This window comes from Carassius auratus, chromosome 23 (assembly GCF_003368295.1).
Source record: "Carassius auratus strain Wakin chromosome 23, ASM336829v1, whole genome shotgun sequence".
In the NCBI taxonomy this organism is placed as follows: domain Eukaryota; kingdom Metazoa; phylum Chordata; class Actinopteri; order Cypriniformes; family Cyprinidae; genus Carassius; species Carassius auratus.
In genome coordinates this window covers 6,937,092-6,957,356 of record NC_039265.1, presented here as the reverse complement: position 1 = coordinate 6,957,356, position 20,265 = coordinate 6,937,092, and the positions used below count along the sequence as shown (strand labels likewise).

Below are 20,265 nucleotides of genomic sequence, written 5' to 3'. Positions count from 1 at the left end.
TAGAATGATGCATATACGGTTTCATCCTGCCAGTGGGTCGATGCTTCTGATTGGCTGAGATTAGTGAAAGCGCTGCTCTGGCAGGAAAACTCTTCTCTTAAAGAGGGAAAGAACAGCACGGCAGAAGTAAATCGCTTACATCCACATTCCTACACACCAACACATGATTGATTCACATGACAGAGTGTGAAAGGAGGAGACAAAACAATACATTATGAGAGAATGAACAGAGAGAGAAAATGCCACAACCTTCACAGCTGAAATCATCAACGGCACTCATCCAAGCAAAAGCAGTGATACATCATACATCAGTTACACTTTCCCTCAGTGAGGGAAGGACAGTAAACACATTTGTGGCCTCCACGCATGCTGCCAGATGGAGAAGGTGGGTGAGCTGGGCCTGAGTGGGTGACGGCCTAAAAACTCATCATAGAATAAGAAAACCTAGGCTGTCCGATAACTAATCCCTGGTACATTACTATGCACCATGTGCAGTAAAATAACATTATGGGACAACCAGACTCAACCAGATGGACAGTTCAGGCCACATCTGTATACAAAACCAAAATGAAGCTGCCTTCTTGAGGAGATTTATTTATTTTTCATATGTGAAACATAAAAGATTATAATTTGAAGAATGTTTGTAACCAAACCATTTTGGTAGCCGTTAACTTCCACTGTATCGAAAACATTAAGACATCTCTCAAAGTATCTTCTTTTATGTTCCACAGAAACAAGAAATTCATACAGGTTTGAAACAATATGATGGTGAGTAAATGATGACAGAGTAATCATTCTTTTGAGAACTATCCCTCATGACGGGGCTGAAATCCACTTTGGCATAACATATTGTTACTTTACTGCCTACAATATATCCCACAATCCTATTGTGTGCTCATGGTTAAAATAATAAAAATGGCATCTTATAAAGTGGTTGAAAGAAGTAAAAGATTTAAAAATGTATATCTCCTAACATGGTTTGGCACGCGCTGAGACTTAAATCTGACAAAGTATCTGTAACATGGTTTGCTGTAAATAACACATAAAACAAACAGGGTTCAGCTAATATATGTTTCTGTTGATGGATGTGCATTCTGGCTTCCCAGACATTACAACAACAGCGATGAGAAAAAAAAAAAACGAAAAAAAAAAACAATTCACTCTTGTTCAACGCGAATGCTGTATGCTGGAATATGAACAGTCATTTATTCCGTCATCACCCGGGTGCCGATAGTGCATGCGCACAGGTAAGACCTGAACATCACACATTAATATGTTTTTAAACTAAACTAATTTAAGCTTTACCATTTTAAAACATTTATGTTTCTCAAGTTTGTGCGTGTAGTGAGAAGATTCGTGCATGCGCTCATCCAAAGCGTGCAAACCCACGCCTCAGAACGCGTGCAAATATTAAGCTCTCTCTGAAGTATTTTGTGTAAATGGACAAATTCACACAAAAATTATGTCAAATGGCTGTCTTGGTAAGTAATCTATAGCAGAAATAGCCAGATTAGTGCATTCTCTTAAAGTGACAGTCTTTATATCAATCGAACAGCAACAACAAAGAAATCACTCACTGCTCAACTGAAAAGATTTTGTAACTTTATTAAAAAATAATCTTTAATTTATACAATCCAATATGCAATGCTGTTTTACATTTGATTACTTTATTCAATTTCTGTACCTAAAAACTAATGCTAGACCTACCTATAAAAAACAACCTGAAAATCACTGTTTATTTTTTGCATCTTTACTATTGTATTTATTTGTGCTGTTGCAATAATATGCTGTTGCATATTATATATATATATATATATATATATATATATACACTCTTAAAATAAAGGTTCCAGCAGGTATAACATAGTAAAGCCAATTTAGGTTCCCCAAATAACATTTTGGTAAAAAGATCTTAAAATACCTTGTACGTGTGTGTGTGTGTGTGTGTGTGTGTGAAGAACATTCTAAAAGTCTAAAAATGGTTTTCTCCTAGAAAGAATCTTTAGTGGAACTGAACATTTTTGTGGATATTAAAGATTCTTCACTGAACCATAGATGCCAATAAAGAACCTTTATTTTAAGAGTGTATCTGCTCTAAAATAATCACTTAGCTCATTTGAATTTGTTTTAGATCATAACACGTGACCACATGCAGCCCTAAAATGCAGACTGGAACCAGATTTCTTAAAAGGTGTCTTCATAGAAAACTCCGCCTGTTAATGCACTGACTGGGCAGTGAAACAGCAAAGCAGCTGCCTTTGGATTTGGACACCACCTAAATGTCTGAAACCAATCGGTATTAAATTGGCTACATATGTGACCTTGCCATGAAATCCAAAGGACTGTGGGTGGATTTATCTGTATTCTGTCTGTTTATCTTGCAGTGTGTTGGCTAACATTATAAATATCGGGGCCCATATTGAAATGATATTGGCAAACAAGTATTAACATGTTGAAACCATCAATAATAATTAATTAAAACTAGTTTCTGGCATCTACAGTATAAACCCAAATCAAAAACTGTAATAAACTGTGAAGGAGTGATGCAAAAAAAATGTCTTTGTACTCCCAGATGGTTCATGAGATGAGAGAATGGGGTAAACAGGAAAGCCAAGAATTGGGACAAAGTGCCATGATTAGTTATGGTACAAGTAGCTTTCACTCGTACAGTGGAACTCCAGAACCAAATTACGGTACATACATTTTGTAAAACAACACAGGAATGGAGAGCGAAAGGAGTGAGGTAAGAGATGAGGTAATTGAGAGAAAGCATGCAAACAGACAGAAAGAGTGAGGAAGGAAGGTTAAAATTTATTTAACATTTCTAGGTCCAGCGAGCTGTCGATAGTGATCAAAGCCTGCTGGGTATGGTTGTGCATTGGGGGTCTCAGATGTAGTAAAGTGTGGGTTAAATATGGTCTGCTGACTCTCAATTTCTTTAAAGGGTTAAATATATATATATATATATATATATATATATATATATATATATATATATATATATATATATATATATATATATATATATATATATATATATATATATATATATAAATTTACCTTCAGGTCGAAAGGAGATATTATTTTATCCATACAATGAAAGGCAATGGGCTCCAAAATAATACTAAGACCCCATTGACTTTCACAGTATGGACCAAAATGTTGGTGTTGTGCACTAATCCTACAGGTGGATCACAACATTTCAAACTTTTATCTGAGACAAAGCAACATTTGAAAATCAGGCAAATATAAAAAAAAAAACTGCTTAGTTAATGGCTACAATAAAGGAAAGAACTACAATAACATGAAGCACTGCAAATGTCATAATAATTACGGTGAAATATAAAAATAATTACTAACAGTTGTTGACCAAGTCTATTGCAAAATATACATATATACTGTATACACTAGTTTTAAAGTATTTTCACAGTTAGATCAATTTTGTTGCTCCATGGGTGTGGGTGGAGTACTTTTGGTGCACTCTGATCACTGCGACTCTGATTGGTGGCATTTTCTGTACAAAATCATGGATAATGTATTTTTTTAAACCACTAAATCCACTATTAACATAACATGGTTATTTTAAAAACAAACTAAAATAATGCACACAGCTGGGCTCAATTAAATCATATACCATTGATTAACAACCTCAGAGCTCACAACAGGTCTTTCTTTAATGGATTATCAGAAAATCTATTTCCAGATTGTGTTTTTCCATCAGAAACCTGACTGAAAATTATACAGGTTTGGGCAGAATTTAAATTTTGGGGTGTACGGTTCCTTTGACACCTCTTAAAGGTACAGTACATAATTTGTGAAACATTAGTGGCACCAAGATTTCCTTGTCAAACAAGAAGTCCTGCCCCATATCTATGCCATTGGTTGAGTCGTAGTATGACAATAAAAGGAAAGATAAAAAAGAATAGAAAAAAGAATGACCACTTTGAGTACTGAACTGCCCACCGCAGCAAATAGACCATGTGGTCTGCTGTCAGAATGCAGAGGTTTTTTCTCCTGGCTCTCATATAATCTGTACAGTGTACCATTACCAAATCCATAACCAACATCTCATACATTCTCATACAGAAAGCCTTTGATATATATATATATATATATATATATATATATATATATATATATATATATATATATATATATATATATATATATATATATATATATATTATTTTATTTTATTGACCCTTAAGACTGGTTTTGTGGTACAAGGTCACATATATAAAGTTCCATCCTGCTTTGACCTGATGCTTACCTGATGATGACGTACATGACCAAGCAGTTTCCCACCAGCCCCACCACGCAGACGATCATGTAGACCACTGCTATAGTGATCTTGACGCCCCTTGGGAAGAAGTTGTCAGTCTCGTTGAAGGCGCTGTAGTTGTTCTTGAACAGGGACTCATTGTACAGATGAGTGTCTGGGAAGTGTCTGAGATCAGCAAAGCCGGTGGAATCATCTGGGGACTCCATGACTGCAGCTATTGGAGACTAAAAACATAAACATAAAAATGCTTAGTGAAGCACACTCTCAATGCTGTCTATCTATGATTAACATATTATTATTTTTTTATTAATTTAATTAATTTGAATTAAAATACAAATAAAAAAAAGTTTACACTTTTAAGATGTCCTTGTTATTTATGAATTTATACATGTATAAAAACATACAGTGTTAAAAACGTACACTTACTACAGTGTTAGGATTTGTAATTGTTTTAGGGTTAGTTGCATGTAATTAAAAATTATTTAAAATAATGTTGGTTCTTTAGAATTGTCATTTTGGATTTGGTCTTCTATATATAAATGTATACAAAAATATGCAATAAAGCGATATTGTTTAAAATATTGTTCATATTTGAAAAAGTTTGTTCGCCAAATTGAAGTCAGTCTAGTGTTACCAATATGTAGGCAGCCATTTTGTTGTCATGTGACACGACAACAAACCACTCAAGTTTTATGATATTTTGAAATATTGAAACAATAATAATAATAATAATAATAATAATAATAAACAAACTGTTATGTCAGGTCAAATGGAGTAACGTTTTATATTAATACATGAAAAAAAAACTTTATTTATTTTTATATATTATTTATTTTTATATATTTATACATGACTTGAAGATTGTTTGAAATTGTTTTTTTTTTTTTTTTTTAAACCAACAAGAACACAAAGATAACATTACCATGGTCTGGAAACTTGTGTTTTATATTATGTATTTTAAAGATGTCACGTTTGTATATGTGACAACATTTGTGTTCACTGAACCAAACAGATTTCGCTACAGTTGATGAGGTCGATGTGATATGCGAAGCGCATGGTGAACCATCTACTGTACTGTCAACAGTTTGCGCATGAGATACATCACACAGTTTGGCCATACAGAAAGCAACCCAAACATGCCAAATTCCCGGTAACGTTGACAGCAGACCAAACAAAAGTAGACACTCATTTAAATATCATCGCTTGAGGAGGGTTTAAATAGAGCAGCACATACCGCTGTTTGAAGAAATCCCGTGTGATCTCTTATGCGTCCGACTCCTGCAAGCACGCGAGGAATTCTTGTTTTCGCTATTCTTTCTGTTTTAAGCAGTCTCAGAGCTCTGTTTCCAACAGCACACAGATACTCACATCACTGTGTATCTCAGGCAAAAGAGAAACATTTTTTCCCCCTTTTTTTTCTTTTTTTCTGAGCGAGCGCAGTGGGAGGGGGTTGTGCGCTAAAGCACTTGCTTGTTGTTGCGAATCTTCAGCAGCGACTTACATCTCCACTAGGTCTCTCTCTCTCTCTCTCTCTCTCTCTCTCTCTCTCTCTCTCTCTCTCTCTCTCTCTCTCTCTCTCTCTCTCTCTCTCTCTCTCTCTCTCTCTCTCTCTCTCTCTCTCTCTCTCTCTCTCTCTCTCTCTCTCTCTCTCTCTCTCTCTCTCTCTCTCTCTCTCTCTCTCTCTCTCTCTCTCTCTCTCTCTCTCTCTCTCTCTCTCTCTCTCTCTCTCTCTCTCTCTCTCTCTCTCTCTCTCTCTCTCTCTCTCTCTTTCTCTCTCCTGGCACGCGCTAACCCAGACGCTGATTACGCAGCGGTGGCGCGCGCATGCAGGTGTCCGTGAGACGCGCGCGCGCGCGTCTGGACAGGTGTCTTGTGCTGGAGAATCAACTATTATTTAGAACATTTATGTTATTTGTTAAATATTAGCAATTACATAAAAATAGTGCAGTCATGGCCAGAAGTTTCGATAAGATGTTCAATTCACAATTCACATTGTTTCTAGATTATTGTGTAGAGTGATCAGATGAATATTAAATAAATAATTGCTAAAAGCTAAATTTTTTTATAATTTACTTTTCACAAAAATAAAATAATACATAAAATAATAAATAAATAAATAAATAAATAAATAAATAAATAAATAAATAAATAAATCACAGTTTTTTTTTTTTTTTTTTTTTTTTTTTTTTTTATCCAGACAGAAACTGGCACAAAATGACCAGCTAACATTAATTGACTAATCATATCACCAGCACATGTGAAAGTGTGAGTACTGTTCAGGTCATTTCACTATCATACTTAATAGATTGTAAGAGCAGACTATTTTCTATAAAAGAAAAGTGAAAGTCGTGACATTTGCCAAGTATGGTAACCCATACTTGGAATTGGTGCTCTGCATTTAACACAACACATCCAAATACACACACAGCAGTGAGAAGTGAACAGACACCCAGAGCAGTGGGCAGCTATAGATCCAGCGCCCAGGGAGCAACTGGGGGTTCAGTGCCTTGCTCAAGGGAACTTCAGCCAAGGATATTGAGGGTTGAAGAGAGCATTGTTCATTCACTCTCCCCTACCTACAACTCCTGCCAGCACTGAGACTCAACCCGGCAACCTTCGGCAACTAATCCAGGTCTCTAACCATTAGGCCACAGTTGCCCAGCTGCCTGAAGGAAAGACGTGCTTCCAGTCATTGTGTTCTTGTTAGCAATGGTAAGCATAATCTCCAGAGAAAAAAAAAATCGCTTTGCATCAAAATGGCCTCACATGCAAATAAATTGCTACAAAGAATATTGCACCTGAAGAAAAAACACATTTACTGGATCAAGAACTTCAAGTAGAGAGGTTCCACTGCAGTGAAGAAGTTTTCAGGACATCTCAGAGTGCCCAGCAAGCACCAGGACCATCTCCTCCTGAGGATCCAGTTACAAGATCGTGTCTCGAGCAGTGCAGAGCTTGCCCAGGAACGGTAGCAGGTTGGTGTGAGAGCATCTGCACACACAGTGAGGCCAAGACTTTTGGACAACAGCCCGGTGTCAAGAAGGGCAGCAAAGAAGCCACTTCTCTCCAAGAAAAACGTCAGAAGACTGGTGCAAAGTTATTTTCTTTAACAAAACTCCTTTCCAACTGTTTGGGCATCTGGAAAATCATGAGTCCTGTGTTGTGCCAAGAGTGAAACATCCTGAGATCATCCATGTGTGGGGTTGCTTTTCAACAAAGGGAGTGGGCTCTCTCATGATTCTGACTAAAAGCACTGCCATGAATAAAGAATGGTACTGTATCAAAATGTCTTGCAAGAGCGACTTCTTCCAACCATTCATGAGCAATTTGGTGATGATCCATGCCTTTTCCAGCAGGATGGAGCACGATGTCACAAAGTAAGAGTGATAAAGATGTGGTTGAATATCATCACATTGAAATTTTGGATCTGTGGCAAGGCAACTCCACGGATCTCAAAGTAATTTAGTTTATTATGTTCTTAAACTACATATGTTTATGTAGTTTAATTCTTGTTTACTGCATTAATATGGTGTAATGTGTTTTACCCTTATCTCCCATTGTATCACCTGTTTGGTTATCAGTACATTTCACAGTAACAAACAAGGCACTTTGTGGTTCTGGAACCCTTTTAGCAAGCACAGCTGCCAATTTTTACTATGCATTTAACTTAAAGTATATTATAGGACCATTGAAAATAACATACTAAAGACAAAAGGAATATAACACGTTAAAAAGCTTAAGATAAATGGTCAATTGCAAAATTGCAAAACCTAAAATATACATTTTGACTTTTGAGTGTATACTTAAATACATTTTAAGCTAAAATCTTGACGCAGACAAATAATGTCAATGTGTCAACCATTTTAACATGACAGGCTCTTAGAAATACGATGTGCTTCTCTGATGTCATGTTTTTATACTTGTTGGTGAACAGATTTTATGTATAAGTCATCAATGTTGTTTGAATTATTTGCAGGATGCAGACGATTTTGCATGCAGATTTATTTTTCAGCCGTTAAGAAGTGTAAGAATGCTTTCTCAGCTGAATGTCAGTGACGTTGTACTGTATGAGCTGCTCTTAAATGTTTCAGCAGCTTTAATGTGAGTATAAATGGGAGCATTGGCTACAGGGGGAGCTCATGCTCAGGTATCAGCAGTCCAGTGATAAATCACAGTGAACTTTGACAACATGTCACAATCATCAATCACATAAACCTTGGCTGATGCTTGTTTTTATGCCTGAAAGAAACATGAGTTGGAGGCTAAGAGTACTTGGTGCATTAATGTGATCTCATTAACATTTTGCTCCATGAATTTTATGCTCTCCTAAGCAGTTTCTTGCACTCAGGGCCTAGTTGAGTTAAAGAAATATGCAAAGTGCTATATATTAATAGACAGGAATGTCTAAGAGAGCAGTGAAATGTTACAATTTAACATGCTTTATTCCGGCACTGCAGGTGGAAAACTGTTTACTGCATAACTGTCAGGATGGTCACTGCCCTTGGTGCTGAAATCTACAAAAGGAAATATGACAAGCTCTCAGTTGTTCATAAACTACTTACAACTAGAGACCATATACAGTATAGGGGAGACCAGAGGCAAGCTGTCACTGTCAGACTCTGTTTCGTGTCTGTGTGTGTTTCCTTCCCCCATTGTTCCAAGGTGTTTCCTTTAAGTTTCAGTATATTTAAAGTGTGTTCTCCTCGTTTCCTGTCCAATTTTGTTCATCTCACTCCAGTGCAATGTGTGCTTTCCTGGTCTTCAGTGTAATAAAGTTCTATTTTTATAACAATATCCTATACCCCTATGCCCCTTCTCCCCATGTTTGTTTTTTGAAAGTGTTTTGTTTTCCTATTTTTCCCCCATGGCATGGAAATCGCTGCATGCTTCACCGTGCCATTTTCAAGCCCGCCGACCATTCCCTAGTCAGGTCCGCAGGCCGCACCATTGTCAAGCCCACTGGCTCCAGCCCCAGATCTTGGTCCGGTGCTGGCTCCTTTTCCCTAGTTTAGCCAAATGAGGGCTCCTGTTCCTGAGTTTAGCTCAGTGAGGGCTCCTGTTCTTGAGTTTAGCCCACGGTGGGCTCCTGTTCCCTAGTTTAGCCCAATGAGGGCTCCTGTTCCTGAGTTTAGCCCACGGTGGGCTCATGTTCCCTAGTTTAGCCCAATGAGGGCTCCTGTTCCTGAGTTTAGCCCACAGAGGACTCCTGTCACCTAGTTTAGCCCAGTGAAGGCTCCTGTTCCTGAGTTTAGCCCACGAAGGGCTCCTGTTCCCTAGTTGAGCCCAATGAGGGCTCCTGTTCCTGAGTTTAGCCCACGAAGGGCTCCTGTTCCCTAGTTTAATCCAGTGAGGGCAGCTGTTTGTGAGTTTAGCTCACGGAGGGCTCATATTCCTGAGTTTAGCCCAATGAGGGCTCATGTTCCTGAGTTTAGCCCACGAAGGGCTTCTGTTCCCTAGTTTAGCCCAGTGAGGGCTCCTGTTCCTGAGTTTAGCCCACGAAGGGCTCCTGTTCCCTAGTTTAGCCCAGCGAGGGCAGCTGTTTGTGAGTTTAGCCCACGGAGGGCTCATATTCCCGAGTTCAGCCCAATGAGGGCTCATGTTCCCTAGTTTAGCCCAATGAGGGCTCATGTTCCTTAGATTAGCCCACGAAGGGCTCCTGTTCCCTAGTTTAGCCCAGCGAGGGCAGCTGTTTGTGAGTTTAGCCCACGGAGGGCTCATATTTCCGAGTTTAGTCCAATGAGGGCTCATGTTCCCTAGTTTAGCCCAATGAGGGCTCATGTTCCTTAGATTAGCCCACGAAGAGCTCCTGTTCCCTAGTTTAGCCCAATGACGGCTCATGTTCCTGAGTTTAGATCACGAAGGGCTCATGTTCCTGAGTTTAGCCCACGGAGGGCTCATGTTCCTATGCCTGGCCCATGGAGGGCCTCAGAGCCTGTAATCTTCCCCAAGTATTTTTTTTTTTTTTTTTTTGAGGGGGTAGTAGGGCTCCAGCTGTAGAGGCCGGTGCAGGGGTTTCCTAGTCTGCCTGATCCGCCATGGCCTCCTGAACTGTCTGCTCCACCATGGCTTCCTAGTCTGTCTACACCACCTGATCTGCCATGGTGCCCTGAATGATTTTTTAAAAATATTATTTAACCTTTATTTAACCAGATGAACTCGAAATTTAAAACCTCTTTTTCAAGAGAGGCCTGGCCAAAATGGCAGCATATTAACAGCGCATAGTTAAAACATGTACACAACAACAAGAGACATTTCCACTGTAGAGGATCCCTTAGTGAACAAGTGACGTAATGATACATTTTCTCCAGATCTGTTCTAATGAATGAACTAACTCATCTACATCTTGGATGGTCTAAGGTCTAAACAAGTGTAAAACACAGGTAAATCAGTACTAGCATACATTCAACTGTATAATAAAGACAGATTTGAACAAAAATGCTGAACTTGCTGTGTGTGTGTGTGTGTGTGTGTGTGTGTGTGTGTGTGTGTGTGTGTGTGTGTGTGTGTGTGTGTGTGTGTGTGTGTGTGTGTGTGTGTGTGTGTGTGTGTGTGTCTGTGTGTGTGTGTGTTACAGCTAGCCCCAGTCTTCCATTATGGCTTGTACACTGTAAATCAATTAAACTGTATTCATATTGCAATGCTACATGCATTATTTGAATCTCAGCTGATTAAACTTGTTAGATGTGAAATATCCTGCTATGCTTTTACAAGCAAGGAAATTAACAGCATGTTCTGCTTGGATTAATTTGTTCACTTGTATCATCTTAAATGTAGCAAATATGTTTGCATAATAACTATCACTGAATAATAATGTGAAAATGTTGCAACATACAAATGCTAATAAACTCCATCCTTCATGGTGCTGTAAAACCTGGCAGGATCAGACCAGGGCTGATGTAATCTCTGATGTCATGTACTATTATATATCTGTTACCTCTCTTGTGTACACTGAGTCAACAGGCCCACATTTAAATCACTTCCATAAAAGATGATAATGGTTCACTTAATAGGTTTCAGATAAGCTACATGTACTTTTACAAACAGCTTTTACAACATCTCAATCAATAACTTATTTTATCCACCCATTCAGTCATACAAATTCACTCATACAGTACCGTTTTACTTCTTCTGTTTTATATATATCGAAGGGTGGATTTTATTAAGGTGGTGTAGGGAAAAAGAGCCAAGACAATTTTCAATTTATTACTGTGATGCAAAGCTGGGTTTTTCAGCATCATTACTCCAGTCTATAGTGTCACATGATCCTTCAGAAATCACTCTAATATGCTGATTTGCTGCTTCAAAAGAACAGCAATTATTTTAAACAGAGTTTTTTTGTAACATTATAAATGCCTTTACTGTCAGCTTAATGCATCCTTGCTTTTTAAAAGCATTATTATTGCTATTATTATTTGCATTATAACATTAGAAAACAATATACCATAAGACAACAATAATAATAATAAAATAATGTAGAAATAATCATGTTAACTTACTGTAATTGGAGTACATGTTTGCTAACCCCATGCTTCAAGAGTACGGGTAACTTCTGACACTGGGTTTTGGGGGAATCTGAAGTCTCAGACAGAGGAGAAAGAATTATAGGCTGTGCGAGGTGAAGAGAAGGTGATGGAGCACAGAGGAGCAGAAATGAGAGGAAACCTGTGGGGGAGGATGATTGACAACAATAATGGCTGCGAGTGACATAGTGAGAACAGAAAATGACCAATAATGGATGAGAAGAAACAGCGGTGGTTAAGTGCTATAACATAGTGCTAAAACAGGGTGCAAAGACACTGAAAGATGGAGGAAGGCAAAACAATGAGGGACTGCTAAGAGAGTGATGGAGCATGGATGTGATGCATCATTCAAGCGACTCAAAGCTTTTCAAATGGTGGAATGAAGAGCATTTCTCAGAGATGTGTCACAGCATTCTTGGTTACCATTATTAATATTATTAAAGCAAGTTTGCAGTCAACATTAAACTGTAGTCACAGGCAACTTACATAATGTATTGTAAATGTAAGTGTCAGTGAGAGAGGAAAATATTGAGTGATTTTCTTCAAGTAGTAAGAAAATGGGATGCAAAATTAAAATTCAATCGGTATCAGTGGATACTGATAATCTGTTGTTTATTTTCATATTATGGCCAGTTCTGATAAATGCACAAATCAGTTAAATATAAATCACTAACGACTAAAATAATGTTTCTTTTAGTCACTGAGGCTGCATGCATTTATTCAAAAATGCAGTAAAACAGTTTTTTAGGTTACCTGACAAAACATTTTCCAGTGAATGTAGGACAAGACTTATTCATCCATAGGGAATTTTCTGGATTGAAACGTGGTTTCCGTCTAACACTTGGAGGTTAGCATGTGAAAAATAATAAGGGGTAGTGGTGACATCAAACAAAAAGTATTTTGGATTTTGAGGCAGGGTAAGTCATTACATTTTGATGAAAGATACTTTTTTTTCTTCTTTGAAATAGCATGCACCAATAAATTGTTCATAATGACAGAAGAAACATGCATCAGTAAACGTAAAATGGCATTAAGGAGTCTTAGACCACTCTTCCACAAATCATTGACTGCAACAAAGTTATTTCAAGAGGAACTGAGGGGATGTGCTTTGGAATGGAGATGTGGGTGGTTGCATCAGCAATTTCTGGTTATTAGAGGGGATAAAAGGTGGGATGGTGTTGTGGAGGACCTACAGAGGCAAAACAGAAGTAATTAGTGGTGAAATGATGACTGAAATAGAGATGCAGCATTATCTCTTTCTTCCAACCATCCATCCTCAGAGACAGAAATGCTTCATCTCGACATTCAAACACTCCAGCCTTGCTCACTCTCCACCCATCTCTCTACTCTTCCAACAACGCACTTGAGCAAATCTCTTCACAGCAATAAAACAATCTTTTTAGTCTATTCAGATCTATTATCCGATATGATTTCAGGATTCACTTCATGGGTGACTGCGTAATTAACAAAGCCCTTATATCTCTTTTGACACATTTATTCAGCAAGTGCTGAAAGATTATGCTGCCGAGAATAATTGAAGCCTCAGATTTGAAAGTCATAATATATGCTTATTTACTTTCCATGGGCAGATGTTTGTGACACTTCAAAATTCCATGTATTCCTCAAGAGTTCTTTAAATGAGTACTGAGGGTGTCAAAGCTGTTCTTGACACATGTCTATCAACCTCATTGTCGTACATGAAGTTGTCAGCAATCTGTCATGTTGTCATTGGCCACTAAGCATGTCTATAAACGTCCTACAATATGCCTTAACGATTTGCGAGGAAGTGTAACATCCTATGGGAAAACCCACAAACAAAAAACGCACACATAAAACCTATTGATCAAAGCCAAGTGTGTATGAAGAAGATCACAAAAGAACAAGGAGAATGGAGCTATGTGACATTGATTGAGGAAGACAGTAGGAGTGTGTAGAGTGTATTTCTTCAGAACTGCACACTGAATTGCGCTGATATATTCAGAGAATGTCAGCATGGGATCAATTCCATTTAAACTCAATTAAACAGACAAAAGAAGTGGAAGCACAGACAGACAGAAAGAGTTAGGGAGAGAAGAATCATTACAAGTATAGTCCAACTCTATTTCCTCACAAATTATGTGTGCCTATTGAGTTCTATCCTCATTTTAAAGTTACAAACTATTTTTCTTTTCTTTCTTTTTCTTTTTTTTTTACTACAAATGCTAGCTAAACAATTATTTACCTTAAAACCACATTAAACGTCTTGATTCACATTCATTTGTCTTAATCAAATGACAACAATTAACTTTTTATAATATTTAAAGCCAGAATACAATCATCAGAGAAGGTAATATTTAGGTTTAAACTGAAATATTAGCTAATATTAAGTAACTAATATTTTAGACACAATGTTGCCAGTTGTTTATTTTTGTTACAACAATGAAAACAGACTAAAGCAAAGCCATAGCTACACAAAACTGGTGTTTCTTTCCAAAATAATCAACATGTTTGAACAAGTAGGTTGAGTGAACAATTCAATTATTATTATTATAATTTTTTCCCTGAATCTGTGTTTCTGAACAAATCATCTGTGATAATGATTCAATGACAAATTCATAAAGACACTGATTGCATCCGAGTGTATGTATACAGTATATAAGCCAAAGGAAAAACGGTAGCACTTTATTTTACAGTCCTGTTCCCCATGTACATTCTATGTACTTATTATAGTAATTACAATAACTATGTAATAACTAGGTACTAACCCTGAACCTACCCCTAAACTAACTCTACCCCATGTAGTTACCTTGTATTACCAGAACTTTCTTAGATAAATACACTGTAAGTACACTTTAAGTACATGCAAGTACACGTACTGTAAAATAAAGTGCAACCGGAAAAACACTACATAAAAAGAGCAGTATGTCCAAATTCACAGTATCCACAAAACAGTTAGTGAAAAGTATTCAGATCAGAAGGCTAATATCTAATGAGGCCATGGCAGAGGAGTTATGAATGGCATGAATCAGCACAACTAATGCTGGTAGGTCATGTGACGTTGACAACTTGACAAATGTAGTACATCTAGATTTCATTCATACTATATAGAACACATGGAATGCAAGTACTTATTCAAAAGAAGAACCTACTTAAACAGAGTATGTGATTTTGAGCACTTTCATTCTATAGAATGTGCAGTTAGAGACATTAGAGCATAAATAAAATTAAAAGCATTCCTATATATCTAATTCAGGGTCAGGTGTATATTTCAGCTGTGGTCAAAATGTATTATGCCCAGAGGTGTTATAGACAATTGTTTGGGAACATATTAATAATTCACCAATGCATTAAGGCTTGTTTTCAGATTTGGTATTTCCATACTGGTCAGATGGGTTAAGCAGATTTAAGCAAATGTTTCTCTCTTCCATTTCAGCTAATTACAAATACTCCTACACGAACACACCAACACATCCAGAAACACACATACACACACTCTTCTCTTTAAACTAATGACAAACAAGACAAACAAAGCAACGATTCAGCCAGCGGGTGGCCTTTCGTAAACAAAGCAGGATTGACTCTAAACTAACGGGTCCCACCTCACCACCAATGCTCAGTTAGCAGCCCTGAGGCTTAATTAGCACTGAGTATTTACACACACACACAAACACACACACACACACACACACACGCATGCACGCACACACACACACACAAACCTCATAGTCTGCAATTATAATGTGCACACATCATGAGCTCCTTTCTTAACACAGTGTCATACTGCTTTACACAATTATGCATTTAGTTTCTTTAGAGTGATATTTATTAGGTCTTTCTTATGTAATGACAGAGAACAAAAATGAGACTGACTGAAAATAAATAACTTATAACTGCATCTGCATTATATTCTGTAATATGTTGGATTTTGTTATAGAACATTATCTGTTATGAAATGTTTTGTTCAAATGTACACTGAAAAATAAATTAAAATTAAAAAAAAAAAAAAAAAAAAACAGGGTAATGATTCACATCTATATTTTTTTTTACGTAAGCCAATGAAAAAAAAAAAAAAAAAAAAAATTCTATGTCTGTATGAAAATGATTTTATAAAACCTGACACAAAGTATAATTTTCTTGTTGAAAAAAGTCATTGAGTTTGAATTCTATTTTTGATCCAAACTAAGAAAATAATAATAATAAATAAGTAAATAAATAAATTAAAATACTATATATATATATATATATATATATATATATATATATATATATATATATATATATATATATATATATATATATATATATATGAATCATTAACCTTTTTTTGGGGGGGATGAATGAAAAGCTTTTCAGTGTAATTTCCAAATTAAATCTACATCAGTTGTTTTATTTATTTTTTTATCTGAAAACATTCCCCCATAAAACGTGAAACAACTAGTTTAACGAACATAAAACAGTTTATCTCAGAATCGCAACAAATGGCATCAAAACTACATGGTTTTATTCCACAATATTGGCAGTACTGATTTCTAGGCGCTAATTCACCTTTTCTGAGGTTGAGCACTACCAGCTAAAAAAATAAAGTGCTTTTCAAACACTTAGTCCATGTGCGAGGTCGGTCCGTTGAACCATTACAAAGTTTTCTTCCAAGATGATTCCCACTCTAGATGGGTTAGAGGTGGACTTGCTTGATCAACAGAGAGAATTCTTACTGGAGTCTGTCTTGTCACCTGCATCCTAGCAGAAGAAGACACCGATCGCCAAAAATTATCAAGTCAGTTAGATAATGATGTCTTCAAATACTCAAGGTCATATGCTGTGTTCACACCATGTTCTACTTAGAGCTGTTCATGTCCTTGGACCGAGAACTGTGCGTTTCTATGGCAACACTATCGATCTGCAGCAAGGTACGGTCATGTGGTACAAGTAGAAGCTCTCAGAAAATTCCCAGCTTACAGAAGATAATTGTGAGAAGTTTATTCACTATCACAGTGTTTAAATGAGTCACTCTAGACACACACATACACACACACGCGCGCGCGCACACAATATATATATATATATATATATATATATATATATATATATATATATATATATATATATATATATATATATATATATATATATATATATATATATATACAGTAATCTCTGTACCAGTCACTTCAAGTTACTTGTTTCTAAAAAAATAAAAAAATAAAAAAATAAAAAAAATCTAAACCCACTCAGTGTGACAAGTAGCCCCGGTTTCCCCTGTTTTTTATGATAATATTTCTATATCCAGTGGGGAGAAAGAAAACTGAAGAATGAGAAAAAGCAAATCTATAGCCTTTTCTCCTTTATATCAATCACAAGACCTGGAAAATAGAATCAATAAGCTTTGTTACTAGAACAATGTATCCGCATGTCTAGAGTGACTCATTTAAACACTGTGATTAGAAGAATACACCATTTGGCTGGTAAATCAGCAGATGGACACATGTAAGAGAGAGAAAGGAGGACACAAAAGAGTCCTCTCGCTTCTAATGGACTAAATCCTGTCTCCGGGTGAGCAGTGGGTGTGTGCATGTGCTTACTCTCTCACGACGATACAGACACACAAACCCACACACACTCACGCACAGATCTCCAGCACGTCACTCCTGTAGGCAGGTCAGCGCCTGTCCATCTGTCTGACCTATTGGAGAGCAGCGGAGGGGAGAGAGAATGCAGAGACAGGCAATTACACAGACGCAGAGCTTGACGGACAGCCGTGAAGGTCAGAATGCCAATATGCAACACAAATGTGCAAAAACACTCTCGTCTAGAGTAAAGCTTGACAGTGTTATCTCAATCTAGGCACAACGCTATCTCTGTAGATTGGTAGTAGAGGTTTGGAGAGCATGAATCATGATAAGATTCAATGAATCAATGCAGGGTTTTTTTTTTCTTCTTAAACTTTTATTTATTCAGCAAGGATGCATTCATTAATTAAATCAGTAAATACATTTACATTGTTTTAATATATATATATATATATATATATGCAGTTGCTGCAGATTTGTCAGCTGAACATCCAAAACACACGTTCTACCATATCCAAAATCTGCTCTATTGGATTGAGATCTAGTGACTGTGGAGGCCTTTTGAGTAAAGTGAATACATTTTCATGTTCAAGAAACCAGTCTGAGATGATTTGAGCTTTGTGACATGGTTCATTATCCTGCTGGAAGTAGCCATCAGAAGATGGGTACACTGTAGTCATAAAGGGATGGACATGGTCAGCAACAATACTTAGGTAGGCTGTGGCATTTAAATAGTTCTCAATTGCTGCTAAGGGGCCCAAAGTGTGCCAAGAAAATATCCCCCACACCATTACACCACCACCAACAGCCTGAACTGCTGACACAAGGCAGGATGAATCCATGATTTAATGTTCTTTTAACGCCAATTTCTGACCCTACCTTTCTGAATATCACAGCAGAAACTGAGACTCATCAGACCAGGCAACATTTTTTCAATCTTCTATTGTCCAATTTTGGTGTGCCTGTGTGAATTGTAGGCTACTTTTCCTGTTCTTAGCTGACAGTTTCTGTCAAAATATTTTCTCTTTTTCGGACCATTCTTTGTAAATCCTAGACATGGTTGTGCGTGAAAATCCCAGTAGATCAGCAGTTTTTGTCTCATTAGCAATTTGTGTTACCAAGCAATTGAACAGGTGTACCTTATTAAGTGGCTGGTGAATATTGCCGTATTCCAGATAATGTTTTTCCAAAATTCTATCCTTGTAAGTGCACTGGAACGGCAGTCAAACCCGTGACTTCCCACCCGTGAACTTGTACTATTTCGATGTCCTCCCAGTTCGGAGCTCTGATGTCACAAAGCACGTGAAACAGCAATGGCAGCCCCTACAGATAATATTGCCTATGGATGTAGAGTTTGTTTAAGTGGTACACGTTGAAAAATAGATTTTAGGACAATATAATGTTCCAATAAAATTTATAATCTAGCTACAATTCCTTGCACTCAGGAAGTTTGGCATGACTTAAAACGTTACAAAAGTCGTGGTTTGAAGTCATGACTTACGGGCTCAAAAACCTGCCTGGAACGCAGCATATATAAACACATGCAGGAATCGGTGCATTCATTTTGGTTTCATTTGGCTGTAAAAACTTTTGTACTGTTTTCAGAAAAGTTCACATTTAGTGACTTTTTTTTTTTTTTACATGGTCACATAAAAAGCAATACAATATTTTCCTTACACATTAAATGTGTACATATCTTAATCATTATTTTTGAGAAGGTGTTTTAATTGATTTTACAAGGCAAAAAGTTTTTTGTACAAATGTCATTCATTTTAAATATTCAGTTTAAATATTCACTTTACCTTGGACTAACCTTATATTTTGAGAATGTGTAAAACTGCTATTTAGATAATTTGGCAGAAATGTGTCAGAAGTCATCAGTTTCATTCGACGAATGCTGACTGAAGAATATTTACTCAAAGGATAATAAGAGTACCCAAGATTATATTGAATATAACATAAAAGACAAAACCAATCAAAACAAACCAGTTTTTGCCATTCTTCTGAAAATGCACAGCGAGAGATGAAAGGTGGCCCATTAGTGATCCTCGGGTTGCCTCATAAGGTCTCTCTTTTTTTTTTTTTTTCATTTAGGTAAAGCATTTGATCCTTAAAGATAAAGGTACAGCCACTTAGAAAAATGGCAAGAGGAAATCTCAAGTGGCATTTGCACAAAACTGAAAGTATTGATCTGAGTCTTCAGCTGGCAGAAGAACCATTGGTTGCTGTGAAAAGGCAAAACCTGTAATCTATAAATCAATATATCTCAATTCATACTCACTAGCAAAATGTGCACAACACTGTGATTTTACACACAGAGATCATTAAATTGCCTTAATATGAAACCAAATAAATCTGTTCAGATTACATGCATCGTTCTTAATGAAGTCTTTGCGGTCATTACACATTTCCTATATCTAATTACTCACTGTGATACTTATGTTGACCTATTAACTTGTGGCTCGGGCTTGAAAAAATCAATGTGACTGAAATGTCTACAGATTTTACTGCAGTGACATAAACTCCTGACCTTTCAAGTATAGTTTACTCCATTTAGGCATCCCTGACCCCCTCCACAACGAACTTGCACACACACACCACTTAATTAAACAACCTCTTGAATGTCACTGTGCTACTTCTGCATCACAATGAAGGATGTGTTTAAGCCCAGAAAATAACTGCTGTTGTCTACTTACAGTGAACTATATATGTTCATTTTTCATTGTCTGGAATCGATTAGTCACTAATGGATTTATTGATTAATGGTTCTTTCTTTTTTATATATATATATAATTGAAGTGGAAAATCAACAAGCCAAATATTTCATTTTTCATCAACAATTTAAAATGTCAGACTAACTACAAAATGGCTGCTGGAATAAAAAGGCAACCAACAAAGATTATGTCCTAATAATAAT

The 20,265-nt window shown here is 36.8% G+C and overlaps 1 protein-coding gene across 1 annotated transcript in view; it reads right to left on the bottom strand.

The window, feature by feature from the left end:
- LOC113041134 (delta-type opioid receptor) overlaps positions 1-5,795 on the bottom strand; it is a 41,746-nt gene extending 35,951 nt beyond the window's left edge. Inside the window, exons 1-2 of the mRNA XM_026199490.1 lie at positions 5,517-5,795; positions 4,271-4,506 (exon numbers count right to left, since the gene is read on the bottom strand). Of these exons, the coding sequence (XP_026055275.1) occupies positions 4,271-4,488 (218 nt within the window). The 5' untranslated portion in view covers positions 4,489-4,506; positions 5,517-5,795. The remainder of the gene's footprint in view (positions 1-4,270; positions 4,507-5,516) is intronic.
- Positions 5,796-20,265: the final 14,470 nt, after the last annotated feature.